Below are 20,380 nucleotides of genomic sequence, written 5' to 3' on the forward strand. Positions count from 1 at the left end.
AGTAGCCATTTTTAAACTTTACACATACAATTTATAATTCTACGGTTACTTATGTTATGTGTATGTGGTTTTTTAGGCCTTAAAAATATATTTTAGCATTATTTTGTTTTGTCACAAATCAATAAAGTGTGATATTATGTCATCATTAGAACAATGTAATAAAACTTTGTATTTTTCCATCTACAAATAAGTTATTTTTAAATAATGTTTTTTCAGGTTATTTGGGTGTGCATTCTATGCAGAAAAAAACAAGAGCTCTTGATTAAGACCGGAACATGGATGCATGGAAACTTGGGAAGTCAAGAAGGGAGCTTGGATCAGGGATCAGGAGGGGAATCCACGCCAATCAAATCAGAACTAACTCCCTCGTCCGATAGACGTATGAGGCTAGAGCGAGGTCATAGTTCAGAAAAGGAAAATATCCTTCAACCTACATTAACTCATCCCGGTGGTGGGCAGTCTCTTCCAAGCAGCCGGCGAGGGTCACTACAGCGCACGGGTAGTTCTCAGAGTAGGGATTTAAAACGGCAGTTCTCTCAAGAGACTCGTCCCTCCTCTGAATATACTTATAAAGTGGCGGACAAACCCCCATCAGACAGGGGACGAGGAGGCTCAGACAAAAGTCCCTCACAAGGAGAATCCCGAAAGAGGAGATCAATTCATGAAGATGATTCCAGACACCATCGAGAGGGAAGTGATAGAGGGCGCCACTTGCATAAAGACGGCGCACGTTCGAGAGAGCACTCTCCAGAGCCACCTACAAGACAAGAACGTGAACGTGGAGAACAAGATTTCGAATGTGAAAGAACAAGAGAAAGATCCCGTGAAAGAAAGCGTGAGGTCTCAAGTGAGAGAAAAAGAGAAGAAAGAAAAGGAAGTCGGGAACTGAGAAGGGATGAACTCATAACTCGAGATGATATTCGTTTAAGGGAAATTTCTAGAGATCAGAACGTTGAAAGAGGTCGAGAAGACGATCGAATCCGTGTGCGTGAGCCGTCGGTTGAAAGGTCACGCTCTTACGACGAACGAAGACCTTCACGTGAACGACGCTCGTTCGAAGAGCGAAGGCCTTCGCGTGAAAATGTTAATCAAAATTATGAGCGTGAACCTCAAGAGAGACTTCGTGATCATGAGCATCGTTCTCGGAGAGATACGAGTGGCGTACGACACGTTCACCCTGATGACAAACGTGACTCCTCATACAGACAAAAGCTTCCGAATAGTTCCGAACGGGAACATTATGTTGTGAAGCCTGTGGTGTCCTCTATTGATCTCGAAAGTCGAGCTCGACCTGAATATATAATTAGGAGAAATCATCTGGATCCTAGTTCGGCTTCAGTAGTAACGATTGATTCTAGGGGGCGCTCTAATAATAATAATAATCGACGTAAAATTGAGTCAGTCGTTCGCAATGACTCCTTGAGCTCTGACCAATCAGAATGTGTCAGGCCACCTCCACCTAAACCTCACAAACACAAACGTGGTAAGAAACAACGACAAAGATCTCTTAGCAGCTCTGATGACGAGATTAGGTCGACACCAGAGTACTCTAGTTGTGAAGAACAAGACATAGAAAGTGAGAGTGTCAGTGAAAAGGGTAAAGTTTCTTTTTTGATCAGTCTTCACATATTTGAAATAATGATGTGTGATATCACATTGTAAATGAGAATGGGTCTAAGTACAAACTTCATAATTAATGTTATATTTCCATTCGCGATAATATTGAACAAGTTTTGGCACTAAAGTTTAAGGATTTTTTGTTTTGTTTTTTCAAATTTTGAATAATTAACAGAAATGTTATTTGACGATTTCACTAATTTTAGTATATGTATACATATATCACATTTGTTCTACAACGGACTAGGTCCTTATCTTAGATCTCATGATGCTTCAGGAAAAGAAAAACAATATTTTGAGACATACAAAATATATTGACTCGCTTGCATGTAACACATACACACACACACACACAAAAGTTTCCTGAACATATGATAGACATTCAGTCGCGTGTGATTTCTTTGCTTATAATAACCTAACAAACACCCGACTCATACACACATTACAAGCTTTCTTTTTTCTAATACCCACATATTTCCTAGAGATTAACGCTGGTAGTTTTGTAAACGCATAAATCGCAGACAGGCATATGTGTTCAGATAAAATGGCCCGGCATGGCCAGGTGGTTAGGGCGCTCGACTCGCAATCTGAGAATCGCGGGTTCGAATCCCCGTCACACCAAATATGCTCGCCCTTTCAGCCGTGGGGCGTTATAATGTGACGGTCAATCCCACTATTCGTTGGTAAAAGAGTAGCCCAAGAGTTGGCGGTGGGTGGTGATGACTAGCTGCCTTCCCTCTAGTCTTACACTGCTAAATTAGGGATGGCGTAGCGCAGATAGCCCTCGTGTAGCTTTGCGCGAAATTCAAAACAAACAAACAATCAGATAAAATTCATGATAAATATTAGGGATCAGACCAATATAAAGTTATAAACAATATCTAAAAAACGAAAAAGAACAAAAAAGAAAAGAAAAATTAGAACATCTCAATGAGTAACAAATCTATGACAATATGTCATCGTTTTCATTTCAATCCCGCTATTTTTAAATAAATAATGTATTTTGCTTAACGGCTTGTGACTGCTAATACATTGTAATTACTAAAGAATGTTTTACCAAGTAATAATAATGAAGAATAGCCCTATAAACCTTTATTTTCTGTAAAGTACATAAGTAATGCGAAGTTGCATCCTCTGTTTGCCAACTGCATCAACCGAGCAAAATATTATTTAAAAAAAAATAAAAATAATTAAAATGAAAATTATCCCCCAAGTGGGTCGGCGGTACGTCTGAGGACTGAAATCACTAAAAACCGGTCGACACTCGTGATGGGCACAGCACAGATAGCCCATTATAGAGCTGTAAATGTTGTAGTAGAGTTGTTGCCTTTACATTTATAAATAATATACTTTATTTTTACAAGCATTGCCGTTAAAACACGTAAAGTACTTATAAAACGTTACTAATTTATGAATTTAAATTTCGCCATTAAAAAAAATAAAAAGAATTAGGACGCTTGGGTCCATCGCTATATATAAAAAATAATTATAAATATACTCTAGAAATTAATCTTATACATTTCTTTTGCTTTTAGAATATTTTTATAACATTTTTACCATTCTGAAAACAGAAACATTGTAGAACATTGGAGGTTATCATCCTTTAGAGAAGTTTTGAGTGTTTTCCAGCATAAAGGGAGAATTACTGTAGCACAGGGGTTCTCAACCAGGGGTGTTGGCACCCTCTGGGGGTGCGAAATGAAGAAGCCTATGAAGGTCCGTTTTCATTTTCAATTTTTTGGTCCTCAAATAAAATTGGTTCCCTGATGGTGTTTTATTTCTTCTAATTAAAAAAACCAAAAGTACTTTAGTTTGTTGGGTTTAGGTATTTCATGCCATTTATTAACATGAAAATGGAAACAGTCTTTGGTTTTGATATTTGATGATTAAGGAAGAAATAAATTAATTTGCTTTAAGTGCGTGTGTGCGCACAAATGCACACTTTTTAGGAAAGGGATGCTAATGCTTCGTTAGGGGGGTGCGAGGGCCACAAAAGGTTAGGAACCACTGCTGTAGCATGTGTACTTGCTGTTAGAGTTAAGCGTATCTTAATATCTTTCTATAGGAAAGACCCTGGGAGGTAGAAACTCTTGTCTTGCTTTTCTTGGCTTTTGAATCTAAAACAGACCACTTACCAGCTTGATAAAACTTTCATCAGGCTTTAGCCTTTAAAAACCAATAGTGTAGTAATAGTGGGCGCAGAAACGAACAACAAAACGTAAAGAACGACGTTCCTGAAATGTGTTATGATCTCTTGGGTTGTTGTAACATATTGCAAATCTGAGCTGAAATTAAGCAGCGTGCCATTACTTTTGAAGAAAAAATACCGATTAGTAGAATGTATAAAAATATGTTATTATAGCTGTGAAAATGTTGCCTGTAGAGTTAGTTAAAAACGAAAGCTAAAGGTTTTGGCTTTAGGAGGTCTAGTTTCTTAATTTTCCAGCTTTTAAAACATTTAATAGGTCTTACTTCTCAAACTTCAGTAATACAGAAAATTATACAACTTTAAAAAAAACATCATTTTCACCGCAGTATATTGTTATTCTTTTTATTCATCCCATTTGTATCTTTTCTTGTGTCCCCTCACATAACTTTATACAGTATGTAAAGGCTTTGTGATAAACAAGTTGTATTACAAAAAAAATCCAATCTGCCTTTCAAAAAATTATATAACAATTAACTTAAAAACACAAGATTTGGTCTAGGTAAGTATTTATAATGTAAATTTATATGTAACTTTTAAAGACCTTAATGTCATCTCCATCACCTCACACCTACAGTTGTATCCAGTGGTGAATTGTTGTTTGCCATCATTAAAGCTGTAATTGTTACTGACAAGTCATAACCAGAATGTTTTATTGTTGTTCTGAGAAGATCTGACAGAACTATTTAAGTAAAAAAATAATTCTCTGATAAGTAACTTATTTCTATAATATTTATGGATGTATTTCTTTATTCTTTAATAACTAGGAGAAACAGAAGTACTGAGTCAAACGTGGAAGCGAGAAGAAATACTAGATGCCAAAATAAAAAACTTTTTAGCGGTGAGGCTTTCATAAAGCAGAGTCTAGTTCTTTATCTACCCCCCTTTTTTAGTTTTTTTATTTTCAAGGACTCGCTTCAAATTTATTCAATTTCATGCACTCAGTCTGTTGTTCTAAAATCAACAGAACGTTGATTTGTTGGAGTTTTCACAAATACTTTGTGAGCATGCGTGGATGTCTTGTAACTTTCTACTTAACTTGGCTTCTTATTTAGCTCTTCTGAACATTGTTTCTTTATGTGTTTATGTTTGTGACGAAACAAAGCCGTTATTTGTCATTGTTCTTGCTTTCAGACTTGTGTTTTGGGAAGCAGGAAACTGTTTACAAAATGTAAAAAACACTATAATAATGGGATTTTTGATAAATTAATCTAAAACCAATGAAATGTATGAAACTCCCCGATATTTTCTTCAAAACGTATAGAAAATAAAACCTATTTTTTCTCAAATTTTTATTTTACGAAAGAAAAGATTCGGCAAACGTCACTTCACACACACACACACACTTAACGTGCACAATTTACAAGGAATATAATTTTCTTTTTATTTAATTAATTTTATGACACCACACTTTCTTCACGCTATTATCATTAATAATTATTTAACCAAAATAGTCATCAATCAGGTACTATCTATTACTCCCAAACGTCCATCCTTTAATCTATGACATTTAACAAAGCTTGACGTAAGTAACATACACACACACACACGTTTTTTTGTTTGTTTTTTGATAGAAATATAACATTGTTTCCTTTCCGAATTTAAATCTTTAGAGAACTGTAGGGTCTAGAAAAACCTTATAATTAATTCTCCTACATTAAAGTAAGAGTATTACTCAAGCCTAATTCAAGGCCTCTCGTTCCTCACATATCTCAAATGTACTTATTGTTTTTTTTTTGTGATAAAAAAGAAAAACAGAATACGAAATATAGAATAAAGATAGCTCAGTATGTGCTGGGGGGCTGCATATTAATCTGTATAGCTATTTACATTTCGTATGGGTTTACACTTTATGTTCAAGTAAATTGTACAACTTTTTCTATTACAGTATTTAACTATCCGATACTATTGGGGCTAAGTATCTCGATCATTAAACAGGAAGATTAAGAAATAGATGAAATAAGGAGCTGTAAAATACGCAGATCCCTAACTTACATAATAATAATATACAAATTAATATAAGTTTCTATACCTAGATTTGCCTAGTGACAAGTGAGCATATTTTAGTATGCTCAAGCTACAAGTTCATTAAGACTCGTAAATTTTTAGGAACTTTTATCTTTTTTTTCCTGACCTTTAGGGTTTTAATTTTTTCTGGCTTTCCGGTGCTTACACGTTTCTCTCTCTCTGCAGTTTTCCTTTCTCTCTCTTTCTTCATAGATATTTATCTTACTCCATATCTACAGTTTTATATTTAATCAATCTCTCAAAGTTTAGTCCTCTCTGTTTCTTTCGAACTTTCTATCTGAACTCTGCTTTCACTTGGTTCCATAAATTTCGTTCTTTTTAGACATTACCTTTTCTGTTCTCTTAGATTTTATCCTCTCTTTCTGTCTTACTATTCATACGGTCTCTCTGAATTTCACTTTCTCTGTCTTTCACAAATCACACTTTTTTTTCGAGATTTTATCTGTTTTTCTTTTTAACTTTTTCTCTTTGTTTTCAAAATTCAAAATGTTCCTTTCCCTTCGGATTTTTATCCCCTCCTTCTCTCTCTCTTCGTCTCTCAGAGTTTTAACCTTTGGTTTTGGTTTACCCTTTATCTGTATCCCAAAACTTTAATTTTGTTAGATTTTGTCTATGATCCCTATCTTTCTTTCCTTTTAGGTTCCATTTTTAATTCTCCTAGGGCTTTATCTCCTCTGTGTTTCTACATCTTTGTTCTTTTTTGTCTCTGCAAGTTGTGCTATCGCCGTCTCTCGCCATGCGCACTCTTCTCTATCTTTATTTTCTGACTTTTGTAGTTTTACTGGTATGTAAAATTAATCTGGATATGTCTAAAGTTTCAGTAATGGGTTAAGCATCGGCTCGGTTATAAAAAAAACTTCTGTTTAAAGAAGAGATAATATATATTATATATTTTTAATTCAGACTCTGTGCTTACCACATAAGGACCTGAATCCGAAGAGTTTAGTACGTAGTAAAATATATTAAAGCTTAGATTTTTTTATAGCTGCGGATGTTATGTTTCAAGTATGACATGATTTTGGTAGCATGCGAAACATTATATATATATATATACATGTGTGTGTTTGCATCCTAAAGCATCATAAAGCGTGTATTGTTCTGATTGATAACATCACACCACCAACATAAACCTGTAAATGTACTTCGTCTCATTAAACATTAGACAACTCACGGGAAAGTAAAGCCGGTTAAAACGTGTAGGTCATAGCAACATACAATTCACAAAATATGCAAGTAGACAAATATGATTGATTACAGATGTTTAGATTTTGACCCTCCCAATTTTGTGACAGGGGAGCATGCACACTTCCGTTTCAGATCACACTGTTGTGATCTCAACTCGGCACTAAGGAAGAGCTGTAAACTTCAAAGAGATCCTGAGTGCTACTATGACAGCCAAGATATAAGGAGTCCTTTCGATAGTCGAACCCACAAGAAAACTGTCCGCTTCAATCGAGAGAGCGCCCCCTGCCGCCAACACTCCGACGAATTTTGGGATGAACAACAAACTAAAGACTCTGGGATAGACACAAGTAGCAGCGCTACCCTAAATGAAGAAAACAATCGTAAGGTATAAGTTTTCACTTCGGAATATCCCCCTTAGTTTCCACACAGTAAACCCTTCTAGTTAGTTTGTCAACCTTTCAGTGAGTTAATTAATGTATTTTTAAATTATATTTGAAGATACAGTGGAGTAGAATAGCTATAACATACACACAAAAAAAAACAACAATAAATACGACGACTACCATACTTGACCATCGTGGTTTAAATAAGTTTGACAGTTAAAAATAAGCAATGTCTGTAATAGGGGAACCTTTTTTTATCGTACTATTAAGATACGTATTACATTGACTTTTTAGTGTATATATTACAGATACCTTAGAAAAGAACGAAAAACAAAGAAAACAATTGAGCAGAGTTCTTTCTGCGAAGTTACAAGCTTATTTTTGCACTTAACGTTTCGTGTTGCATCATTCTCTACATTCTACATTACTAATGCAATTTCTCTTCTAAGGGTAATCGAATGCTGCTACCACAGTTTACTAAGCCTGAAAATTTTAATAATTGTTTTTCTTTCTTTCGTTTTGCAATAGAAGTTGGTTAAAACGGTTTCAAAGAGAACTGAATGGGCTACGTTTCGGCCATATTACTTTCATAGTAGACTGAGTGAAGATTTTTTGTCGATACATTGACGAACTTTACTCTGTCACATAATTTTTTATCAATGTTTTTTGTTTTTTATGTTAGTGCTGCCATCTTTATACATACTTACTTCCATTACCTAACAGTAAGGAAACCAAATGGATGTTTAAGTTTTGTTTTGGCATCAATGAAAAAGTTTCAATATATGCTTAACGATGTATGCAACTAATCAGTACAAATATATTTAGTGCAATTTTTAATAGCTATTTCCACTACTCGTTTTTTCGCAAAGAAAATTCAAATGAGGTTATGGCGTTTTGGACTAAAATTCTTAAAGTTTCTCTTCATTAATTAATAAATATTACCACTTGAATAATAGTATAGAAAACAAACCAACGTACTTGAGTGAGGTTTTTTTTATTACCCACATTATCAACCCAGATTATTATTGTTAAAATAGGCTAAATAAATTTCTAGTTGTGTTTGAATAAAATAAAATCTCACCTTGAATACATTCACATCGCAACTGAATTTACTAGCGTTAACAATATTCGATTGTAGGCCCCTCAGTGGCACAGCCGTATATCTGCGGACTTACATCGCTAGAAACTGGGCTTTAATGTCTGTGGTGGGCAGAGCACAGATAGCCCATTCTGTAGCTTTTTGCTGAACTATAAACAAACAAAATCTACTGTAGGCCTACATTAGGCAGTTACAATCAGTAATTACTTGATGTAGACCTATGACTAAAATGATGCCAATAAATCCAGTTTTTTGTTCGAGAGTTGAAAGCATAAAACTCGTGGTGTTTAGGCACTATCAAGGTGTATAAGATGCGATTTAAACCAGTGCCTATAGCCAAGTCTCATAATATACTTCACAGCAATCAATTTCTGTCAAGTTTAATAGCATATACAATCACCTAAGTTCAAGTACTTATGATCTGTTAATTTTAATAATAATACAAAAATAATAACTTCCACAACCATGGGCATCCGCAGAATTTATTCCTGGTGGGCAGGAGCGTCGAAAGCCAGCACGTGACAAACGTTCTCGCCTGGCCCACTTTCTCTCTCTTTTTTTAACATTTTAAAGAATTTATTAAAAAGATCCTAAATTAGGACAGCAACGAGCTTATAAGGAAGGCAAAATCATATCAGCAGCCGTCTTTAGCTCAATGTATAAGCGTAAAAACGTGCTTTACGGGATAATCCTATTTCATTCACCAGGGCTCCTGGGCAGTTGCCCCCTTCCTATCGGCGGGCCTGCTGGCTGGGGCAAGCTCACAACTTGCGAACAATGTATCCAGCGTAGGCCATTGCCTTGAAGTTTGAATGGAAGCTTTGGCCGATTACGGCTTATTTATGCATACCTAAATTCGTCATTTATATTTAAATAGTATTATTTTATAATACATTTTTTAACACCTACCACACCAGCCAGCCAAGTATATTTTCAGTATTAAGCTTATGATGGTCAACATGGGGCGGTCATTCCGGAAACCAGTGATTTAGGGTTACTTCGATAGATCTCGATGAATGAAGCTCGGTACAACTTCCAAAACGAAAAAAAAAAAGAATAAAAAAAACCACACTAAATATTAATAAAAATATGACATGATGAAATCTATATGGATTATACTATGGTTGTACCATACTGGTCATTATACCATCCTTCTTATATTTACTCTTCATTGCAGAAATGACATTTATAATTTGAGAATTGCTAAGGAAATCATCTTGTAATGCGTCGTGCATCTGATTCAACTTCAACACTGCATCTTTGTGCTTTACTGTGGCGTTAGTTTCACAAAATATTAAAACTAATGATTTCTTATGTATGATTTCAACCCCCCTTTTTGAAGATAACGATACTATTGTGCTCGTTGTTTTATGTTTCGCTTTCAATGCAGTAATCAATTACCGAATATCTGATTCAGTTGGTATGTCAAATCGATTAGGATATCCTCGAATAAGGTCTTCCTACATCCGACCTGGACCCACGGTTTAGCTTAAACATTACACATAAACAATCACATTCACAACCACATCTAGAACATTTCAAGTATGCTTCATTGCTGTATCGATTTACTTTATATTTACAAGTTAACTTTTCCGTTTTGTCTCTCATGGTCTCGAATCTGGTCCAGCGACCTACACCTAGAAAATAGTGTCAAATGTATTCCTTTTGTATAATCAAAACAACCCAAACCTTTCCTGAATGACCCATTTTGGGGGATCCACATGAAGATGCCGGGCTGGCTCGTGTGGCAGGTATTAAATGAATTATTCAAGCAAATTTTCTTCTGAAATTCCAAATGAGGCAAGTGCCCCCTTGGCTTCCTATGGAAATGACTGCAACGCATTGATTCAAAGCGCTGTCGAAATTTTATTCTGCATTAAGTGATTGAAAAATGTGTTATGATTGAATTCAAATTTGAGATTGATAGTAATAAAGTTTAGAGACGGCTTGAATGAGTAAAGAAGAAACTTTGTTGCAAGCTTAAAACAGACACAAATGTACATTGTTTCGACAAGGTTTGTCAGTATCTCATGATAACAAAACCTTATCAAAACGTTGCACATTTGTTACTGTGTTAAACTTCCAATAAAGTTTTATTCGTTTCCTATTCAAGCCATCTTTAAATCTTATGCTATGATTGGTGTGTTTGGCTATACGTTGGATCAATGCCTTATGGCACAGATGGTTTATCAGAGACGCCACGACCTTACCGTAAGTAATACATACCAATTATTGTTTGGAGGATATTATAACATACGTATATGTTTTATACAATAAATTTTCTATTTTAAATAATTTCGTAAGATAAGTTTAAAATGACAAAAATATACTTACAACTGTAGATGTCATACGTACAATTGGTTTTAACGTTTCCTTGTATTAAAGTGTAGATAACGTTTCAGAGACCATTAGTATTAACTAAGGCTAAGACTCGATAAAAATAGTGTTACAACTTACATGCTAGTTGAACTTAATCCTACACACAGGTCTTTCAAAGATTCATGGTTAATTATAGGTTGTTTTTCGTTTTTCGTCCTAGCAATACCTAAATTATGAGAGGAAAAAATCTGTATAAATTAGATTATTGTCGAAATCAAATTTTTTAACTTGTGTGATTAAAGGGCATTGTCTTATTATCTGAATGCTATCGCTCTAAATGTTGCAAAATATCGCGAGAAAAACAAGCGGCTCTGTCGCACAAAAAAGCAGCACTGACTTTCAAACTGCTCTTTATGGCTTACCCTCAAATAGGCGATTTGCGCAGCTTAAATTGTTTATAGAATGTGTCAAGTAGGCGGGCCAAAAAATTCACGACTGTGGGTGTGTTTTTACGTGAACAACAGGAGTGGGGATAGGATTATTCTAAGATCGTAATAATATGGGCTATTTATTGACCCAGTCAATCACCGAAAGCACCCCTACAACTATTTTACTGTATTGAAATAAGGTACTACAAAAACAAAAACCGACTTCAGAATAAAACAAGCCCAATTCCGTTTGGACTTGGCAACAGTGCTCGCTGTCATGTGAAAAATGTTAAAAAAGTTGATTTAGTAACTGGGGCTTTTGTTTTCAAACTTAAAGAGAGTAGATTTAGTAAATGTTTGTTTTGTTAAAATGAAGTTTTAAGAAGCGGTCGCTTGAAATTATCAAATCACATTAGCTGAAAAGGGAATTTTTACGAAAATAAATTTCTAATATATGGCACGAAAATGAATTAAGTTTTGTTGATCAAGGAAGTATGTTTTTTTGCCGTTTTTTACTAAAAGCAGGTGATAGATATTTTTTAGATTAAGGACAGTTCTTGTTCAAGGAACAATAATAGATGCAATAATGAGAGTACAACAAATAAATGTTTATTTCATACATGTTTTAGAAATTAAAACTCTATAACCCTGATGAAAGCCATCACACATAAACAATATCAGCTTTAAGCCTACATCAGGAGATAATTCACTTATTAGCGTTATACTAATTTATATATTTATATTAAGGCTCTAAGGATAATAAAGATTTTACTACATAAATTAGGTCTGTTAGCACCCTCAGAGAAGCATTGCTTTGTGTGAATAATATATAAATATTTCGTTTCTCATCAACTTTACAGTAATGTTAGTTTAAGAACATAACAGAAATAAGATTTTTTTCATTTGACCCCTGAGCAAAAAGCGTGTAGTTAATGTACTAAGGTTTTATGTTTAAACTTAATTACTAGGACAATAGTTATCCCTGACTAATTGCAATTTTATTAACTTGGAAAGTTAAATAATACAGATTCTCGTTCAGAATCAGCTTTTGAGAATGCAAGGAAAGCAGTCATTTACTCAAAAGTGATATAGTTTTAATACCCTTGTGGAAATATTTCTATATATCTTTGTAACATATCCAAGTTTTACATTCAGCACAATTAAGTAAGTGCTCTTACTTCATAGGTAAGAACACAACATACAACTTAGACTCATAGAAGACACATTGTCTAGAGGTATTTAAAAATTTAATAATACTCACACTGAACAGTCTTCCACACTGATTTAGTAATATATTTTTGACCTCAAACCAGAAACAGTTAAGCTGTTAGAATAAGTTGATTTCAAAACAGTTTTTTAATTTTGCAAGGTTAAAATTTGTTTTCGAATATTCGAATATATATCTCTTAATCCTGAGATATATTTATTCTACAAGTAACTTTTTTAATTAAAATAATTAGCTGAAGAGAATATAAAATCCACATTGACTACAGCAATATCAAGTTGTCATTGAATAGCATGTCTAGCATGTTTATGCCACTGCTTTGTTGCATGTTAATTTCATTGTTGTTTCTTTCTGCACGAGCTACACGTGATCCAGTGCATCACGTACTTTCTGCACGACGTGTAAAAATTCGTCCTTTACCAGCATGTTTAACTTTACCTATTAACGTGAAGTTTTCATTTTCTCGAACAAACTATCGTAACATCTCTTTGTTGAGTCTTTGTTTTATAATGAGCTTACAGATGTGAAGAAAATTCGAACAACCTCTAAAACATTGAGATTAGTTTTCTTGCTAAGTAGGAAAAAAAAGTTGTACATCTAGTTTTCGTAAAATGTGTTTTCAGAAATTTAAATGTATTATTGTCATAATTATGTGTGCGTATGTTTGTGTGTTTATGTTGATAATACTTTATTTATGAAAGAATATATTTTATTCAAATGTAAGAATGAAAACTAACACTTGTAAGTAAACTGGATTTAATCTTCTTTTTTTTTAGTTTATCGTAAGTTGACTTGTTAAAACAATTTCATAATCTTTTTTAGCTTTAAGCTGTAATATAATATTAAATTAATTCTATATTGCAATTGCATACCAGGAATCATAAGTCCGAAAACAACTAATAAAGCAAAGAAAAATTCATTGGTTATTAAAAAGAGTCTCTTTGAGTTCTGGAACTTATGCATATGATTTTTAAAGTTAAGAGAAATATTTCTTATGGAAAAGGCAAAATTAAAAGATCTTTATAAACTTTATACAAAAAAAAAATAATTACAGTTTTCAGTAGGCTTAAAAATTTCATTTCTAAAATAATAATTACCTAAAGTGCTTTAAAAGTAATTACTTTTATTATTAACTTAGCATCCTGTATCCTGGCAACCGTCTACTGACGGGACAAAAATGATAGGACATATGATTTTGAAGAAGACTTTGAAAGAGGGAGCTGGTAGCGTCTCAAGTGCATCCATCCTTGGCCTAAAAGTGGTGGGAGGAAAATTCTTTGAGTCTGGACGTATTGGTGCTATGATAGAAAAGGTGAAAAGAGGCAGCATAGCGGATACTGTTGGTCATCTGCGGCCAGGTGTGTTCATATCAGAAATTTTTTTGAGTTTGAACGACCTGATGATTATATTCAAAAGAGAGTCTCAGAAGTCAAACTATACTTGGAACTTCAATTTCAACATGAGGATAGTGACTGTCCGTCATCCGGCCCTCGATTGGCTCATAACATATATATCGGAAACGTCATGAGTAACTATAACTAAGCACTTTTTGTTGAAAGTAAAGAAAAAAATTGTAATAGTACGTAAACCACATTACATCTGCCATATCTAGTGCCGATGAACCCTTCATCTAATCCCAGCGCTCATCAAGCCAATTGAGATATAACGGACACAAAACAGTAGTGGTTGAGACGCTATCTTTTTATCAATCAGCATGAACAACAACTATTATGGTGTGAAGTAGATTAAATTTACTGAAGTGTAATTTATATCAACATTTATTTAACTCAGTTACAAATCAGAATTAGGTTAAGGATTAGTAACATATTATTATTTATTTATTTTAACATCAGTTATTCATTATTATATATTTATTTTTTATTTTGTTTATTTTGGCTATGGTATTTTGCGGGTAAAATTGAGTGAGCGCTCTGGTACTCTCTCCAAAACAATCACCATTGTATAGAATTTGGTAAAGTATGTTATAAAAAACAACGTATGAAGCATCAACTTATTAAATGAAAGAGAGCTTAAATTTCTGATATTGAAACTGGTGTTCAAGAATTACGTCCCCTACCAGGCAAAAAAATAAAGTAAGTGAAACAGCAGTTATATTTTGCATGAAAACATAATTTTAACTTTCAGAAGTCCCCCGTTGGGACAGCGATAAGTCTGCGGACTTGCAATGCTAAAATCCGGGGTTCGATTCCCCGCGATGGACACAGCAGATAGCCCAATGTAGCTTTGTTGTATAACAAAGCACAAGCTTTCAGAAGCTAAACGCGACTTCCCGCGCATACGGACTGTTACTTGTACATCACTCATGAACGTAATATTATTTTGAACCAATCAGAGGTCGAATAACGGATAGGTCCTATGTATTTGTGAAACTTCAGACTAATATCGGTATATGATTGTCAATGTCAGTGAAGAGAAGTTATTTATAAATGTTCATATTAACTAGTATTGGTTACCTTATTATTACTTTTATTGGCCTTGTGTAAGTTCCAACTAAGGTATTCTGTTAATTGTTGAGTTTAAAGTGGAAAGATGTAGTCTTAGGCCAAAAGTATACTGTAACTATAGATTAAAAGTGTATGTTTTAAACTGTAGACTATGGTTACTTGAATCAAAGTTAGACCTAAATTAGAATTAAACTGAACTAAATGACACATTTAAGCAGTAGGAAAACAAAAATATGAAACAGAAGGAAACAATTAATTGATAGTTAAGTATAGTTTATAGTGGCATTATTGAAGTCGACAACTTTAGAATTATTTGTTTGTATTATGTAAATTATTTCATTGCATTGTCAGATGTATATGTTTGTACATGTCTAAACGTAGGGTGATATGCTTAGAGATGATGTCTCAGCTACTACCATAATACCCCAGACATACGCTGACTATAACAGTATAAACGGGTATGATATGTTGCCACCTTGTTGTAATATACGTGACGAGTCAAAGAGTTAGACATGTGAAAAACGTTTTGAAGTTCTTGGCGAGAAATATTATGCAAGACTCGTGGATATGTTTGCAAATATGCGGTATTCTCAGTTGAAACTTATTTCCTCATGAGTTTTAAATAGGTCCACCTTATAATAGGAGTATTTATCAGAAAAATTATGAAATAAATCTGGATCTAGCTAAACGATTTAGTTTTAAACTAAAAAATAAACAGACTGGACACGTGACGTAAAGTGTAAAACAATGTTTATTATTTCATCAAAGCACAAAACAGAGTGTGTGACTTTTGTAGTCAGTGAACTGTTGCTTCCTACCGGATCTGAGAGTCAATCAACAGTTGTCGTCTCCCAAGATGTTTTTCTCTCGATTGACTCATGTTAAAACCCAAGTAAAACTTTGTGAACTTAACACTCTATTCTAAACAAGAAGCATTGGATTTACCCATAACGACTAGTACTAATCACGTGACTGGTTGTTATCTTACGACATAGACTATGTGAGGACTGTAATCAAAGTCATATTCTTGCAAGGTTGTTATTGAATGAGCTATCACTCCATCCAGATTTTCAAAGTTAATTAGCCACTTCAATAAAGCATAGCCTACCTTAATGGTGAACCTCCTACCATAAAAATAGTGGTGATAGTGGAAGATAGTAGAAGACCATAAGCAGTTTTTTCTTCATTGTGCAGTATCTGCATCTGGAAGCAGTGAGTGTATCACTAGCATACACATCCTATTCCATCCTGAACTGTAATAACACAACCCCAATTCTGTGGTTGCTGCTGTCAGTGTCTAACAGGGATTTGCTTGTTTTACTGTGGATAGGCTGACACTGGAACATCCACTAAAGGATGTTTGGTTTTATTTCTTTCTCCATCCAGAGTACATCTCAACATCCATTGCATTTAAGCACTGGTAACGTCCCTAGTGCTCCAAGGAAGTCAGTGCAGCAGTTGCTTTATAAGATGTGTATAATCTATATTTGTGTTGTGACGAGTCACTGTTATATGACCCAATTGGCCATCTGGTCCCATATATACATTACCTTATTCAAACAACAAGTCACTGAGTTGCTTTCCCTACTGGGCATAGATTGTTTGCACAATCCTCAACCAATGAATCCAGATTTATTGGTAGCCACATACTTACTTTTGACCATGGTGTGAAGGACACAACCCTGGTATTACAACTAGCATTTGTTATTTCCACTTTGCTTATTGTATCTATAACTATTCCAGCATACAGATAATTGTCTGAGCTGATGATGCTTGCTTTCTGTATAGGAAACAGTTTATTTCTTGCATCGCTTCTATAACCACGTTAAACAGTACTGATGCATGAAACACCACTTGTGTATACAGAAATACTGACATTCCCTTCTGCTACATACACTCATGCAATCCACTGTTCCTGGTTTTGATCTGGCCAGCATCAGATAATTTTCCCATAGAACATCAGTTCACCCATTGCATAGGCAAAACTAAGAAATTATTTCTATAATATGTCTATCCCAATGATATCAGTACCAAATCTGAGGTCCGAGACAACTACCTTAATTCTGTGAGTAACATTTCCTAGACAGAACTGGAAATCTACCTCCCCTCTTTTGTCTATTCTATCACCATTCACCAGAATGCAGTCATTATGGATTGACTGGAGTGGTAGTCTCACTTATTCTGGCTGCTCCATTGTCAACCAGTAACTCAACCTTTTGCCCTTGTACCCTCACAGATACATACCAAACCCCACCCAGACCTGAGACAGCTGGGCTGACCACTTAATTCTTTGGTGCAAGTAATCTGATGTGCAGTGGGCAGACCCAATCTGGGATCTTTAAATTTTCTGCAGCAATTGTGACAGCATCCACCATTTGTTGTTGGTTGTCCTGAACCTGCTGAGCCATTGGACAGTATCAGTAACCTTGCCTGTCTTTCTGCTTGGCAAAGTATGGGTGCTGTTAGTTGGCTGGCATCTACTGAACCATTGGCTGAAATCAGTAGTCCTGCTGTCTTTGCCATTTGGCAGAAGTACAAGCAGGTCACATGTCAGATCTCAACAGACCACAAGCAAAGCAAATGCTTTGCTCCTTCCATCCTGGGTAATGTCCAGGTGGAGGTATAAGTATAGACTATGACATGTATCCCATGGTCATGCTTGGATATCCCTGCCCATTCACTGAAAACCAATGTGGTTGCATTGCAGTGCCAAGATGTGTGGATAGCTGGTTCACCCTCAATATGGCTTTAGCTCAACATAGTGGGGGTACCTGGGTAGGTCAGTCCATCTGAGATGTAGCCACTGCAGCTATCACTGCATGCTTTTTTCTCTCTAATATCTGTTCTTAAAATTGTGATGCAAATTGCTTCTGCCAAGTTGAGGTTCTCCCTCACATTTAGGTGGTACCTCTTGGCTTTGAGAATGTCCTCTTGATCTGCTTTTGCCATATTAAGGTAGGCCTTATCATGCAATTGGTTCAGAACATCCACATAAGCAGTCAGACCCTACCCCCATTGCCACCTCTTCCAATCCTTAAACACAGCATGCTTTTTTCTCTCTAATATATGTTCTTAAAGTTGTGATGCAAACTGCTTCTGTCAAGTTGAGATTCTCCCTCACATTTAGGTGGTACCTCTTGGCTTTGAGAATGTCCTCTTGATCTGCTTTTGCCATATTAAGGTAGGCCTTATCATGCAATTGGTTCAGAACATCCACATAAGCAGTCAGACCCTACCCCTAGTGCCACCTCTTCCAATCCTTAAACACAGCTCAGTGGAACACCCGATTCTCTACAGTTTCAATTGAGGTTGCAACTTGGCTACAACTGTATCCTAATCCTCCTGTTGCATCTCTTCCACATGCTCAATGGTACCCAGGGCTGGAATGTACAGGCTCAGGATGAAACATTAGAATGCCTGCTCCAGAGTGCAGCCATACTAGCCAGTTACTCACCCAATCTTTCAAACACCAGCTCAGATCTTTTTTTGCTGCTCTTTTAAACATTGGAGTGAAAGATGTTTTGCCTTACCCATAGGAACCTGTGATGGGGACAAAAGCCTCTTTCTTGCTGGTTCATGGCTAATGTGTGGCTGATATGCTACTGATGTTGCAGATGCATGGTGACAGACATTCTCAGGGGTTTTGACACCTGGGTGAATAATTAATACAGGATGGCAAGGTGATGAGTTGCTCACAGCAACTCCTCATGCAGTCCTGCATGTCCCCAAATTTTATCACAAGCCATGGTTGTCTTGGCAGGATACTTTCTGGCTTGATGAGGTTCACTGCCTGCTTTAAGCCTTCTCCTGGACATAGAACTTCTGCTGATGCTGCAAAGGTCCCTGACATCAATTGGTGTACAACTGCAGACTCAAAATGATTAGATAATTTTTTTGTGCACCCACACTTGTAGATCAAGTCTTGCCTCTGAAGATTGATCTTGGCAGAAGAGTAACAAAGATGACTGATGGACACATAGGTGAAATGGTGCCTGGTGAGTCCAAGACCTCTTGGGAAAGTCTCTACAGGCTTAGAATTCCACAGATTCAGTTTTGGTCAAGACCATTCATGACCAACTGAAAAGGCTTGGAAGTGCTGCTGGTGGACAAATTCCAACAACCAGAGCTTTTTCCCCAGCATGTCAGACAGTGGGCATCCATGGTATAGACCATGAACCATTGCACAGTTTTCTGTTTTCACTAATGCGCATATTGGCCCTTACTTGACCTCTTGAATTTGAATAAGTTTAAACTCATGCTTCTGACTGAAAGAATGGCATATTCTCCATGTAGGAGTACTCTTAACCAAGGAAAATTTGCTGCTGGAGAGACTGTTGTATGACGGAGGTGTTTAGTATACAAAAATGTAAGATGAAGAAGGATAATCTATCACCTACAAGCCACTTGAGAAATCAAGGTATGTTAGGGTCTTTACAGTCAGATCAGCCATATAGCTGAAATCGAACAGCTTTACATAATACCAAAAAAAAAAAACTACAAGTACATATATTTAGGAAAGAGATGATAGAAAGACAATGAAGGCCTCTTGTGGATTTTTATTGTTTGGCTGTATGATGTTCTGCTGAAGGATGCAAATGTTGTCAAATAATTTCAGAAAGATTTTCTTTTAAACTATTCAACACACCAAAGAAAAATATCAGTGAAAGCTGGAATGATTACAGGCTGATTGTTAGCACATCTTTATTCAATGGGTCACCCTCTATGGATGGTGGTGGCTTGCTGGGTCTGGTTGAAAAGGTCAGTGCTTTTTTTTGGTTTGCTAGCTGGTGGGTCCAATGTGAAGAGACTCCTTTATCATTAGATCTTTTGCCTGAAATTCCAAGGTCTTACAGAACTTATTAGCACTATAATCAAGCTCATCATATTCAGTGTCGGTGAGTAGAAAATTCATCTTGCAGTGTTTAGACTATTGTTAGCTGGTCTGAAGCTCAGAATTAAGATAGCCAGTGGTTAAGAATCATGACTTTTTATAGCAAGAGCTATGGTTGAACACTTTAAAATTACATCAGCATCTTATATATCACGAGTTCAGCAACATAATGTTAAACGTTACAGCCAATTATGTCGCAACCAAACACTTTCTAGGAAACAGTCATTAATACAAGTGTATTGTATATTCTATGTTCTACAAAAGAAATGGTTAATTTATACCCCTCTTTACTGCAAAAATGCATTTGTCTCAAGCACCTGTGAATGGTCCAACCACATAGTTTTTATGGGGAAATGTATATACAGACCCCTCATCTTACTTATCACTGACAGTAGTCTTACCAGTCAGGAAATATAGCCATCCCACATATATTTGAGTTTCTTCTGCCACTGCCTGTTCTTGAGGAGTGGTGCAGCTACAATATGAAACGGCAGAGAGGGGTAAGAAGTACAAATTAATTCCGTCCATTAGTTA

General features: G+C 35.6%; 1 protein-coding gene across 3 annotated transcripts in view; it reads left to right on the plus strand.

Annotated features, from left to right (window-relative positions):
- Positions 1-20,380, plus strand: part of LOC106460762 (regulating synaptic membrane exocytosis protein 1-like) — a 146,478-nt gene that overhangs the window by 42,550 nt on the left and 83,548 nt on the right. For 2 of the 3 annotated variants that reach the window (XM_022387540.1, XM_022387541.1), the window contains exons 3-5: positions 217-1,597; positions 7,144-7,421; positions 13,629-13,848. In XM_022387540.1, coding sequence (XP_022243248.1) covers positions 217-1,597; positions 7,144-7,421; positions 13,629-13,848 — 1,879 coding nt within the window. Of the gene's footprint in view, positions 1-216; positions 1,598-4,590; positions 4,665-7,143; positions 7,422-13,628; positions 13,849-20,380 lie in introns of all 3 variants that reach the window. The other variant, XM_022387542.1, reaches the window with a different exon arrangement.

The sequence above is a fragment of the Limulus polyphemus genome, unplaced genomic scaffold (genome assembly GCF_000517525.1).
Source record: "Limulus polyphemus unplaced genomic scaffold, Limulus_polyphemus-2.1.2 Scaffold830, whole genome shotgun sequence".
Taxonomy (NCBI): Eukaryota; Metazoa; Arthropoda; class Merostomata; order Xiphosura; family Limulidae; genus Limulus; species Limulus polyphemus.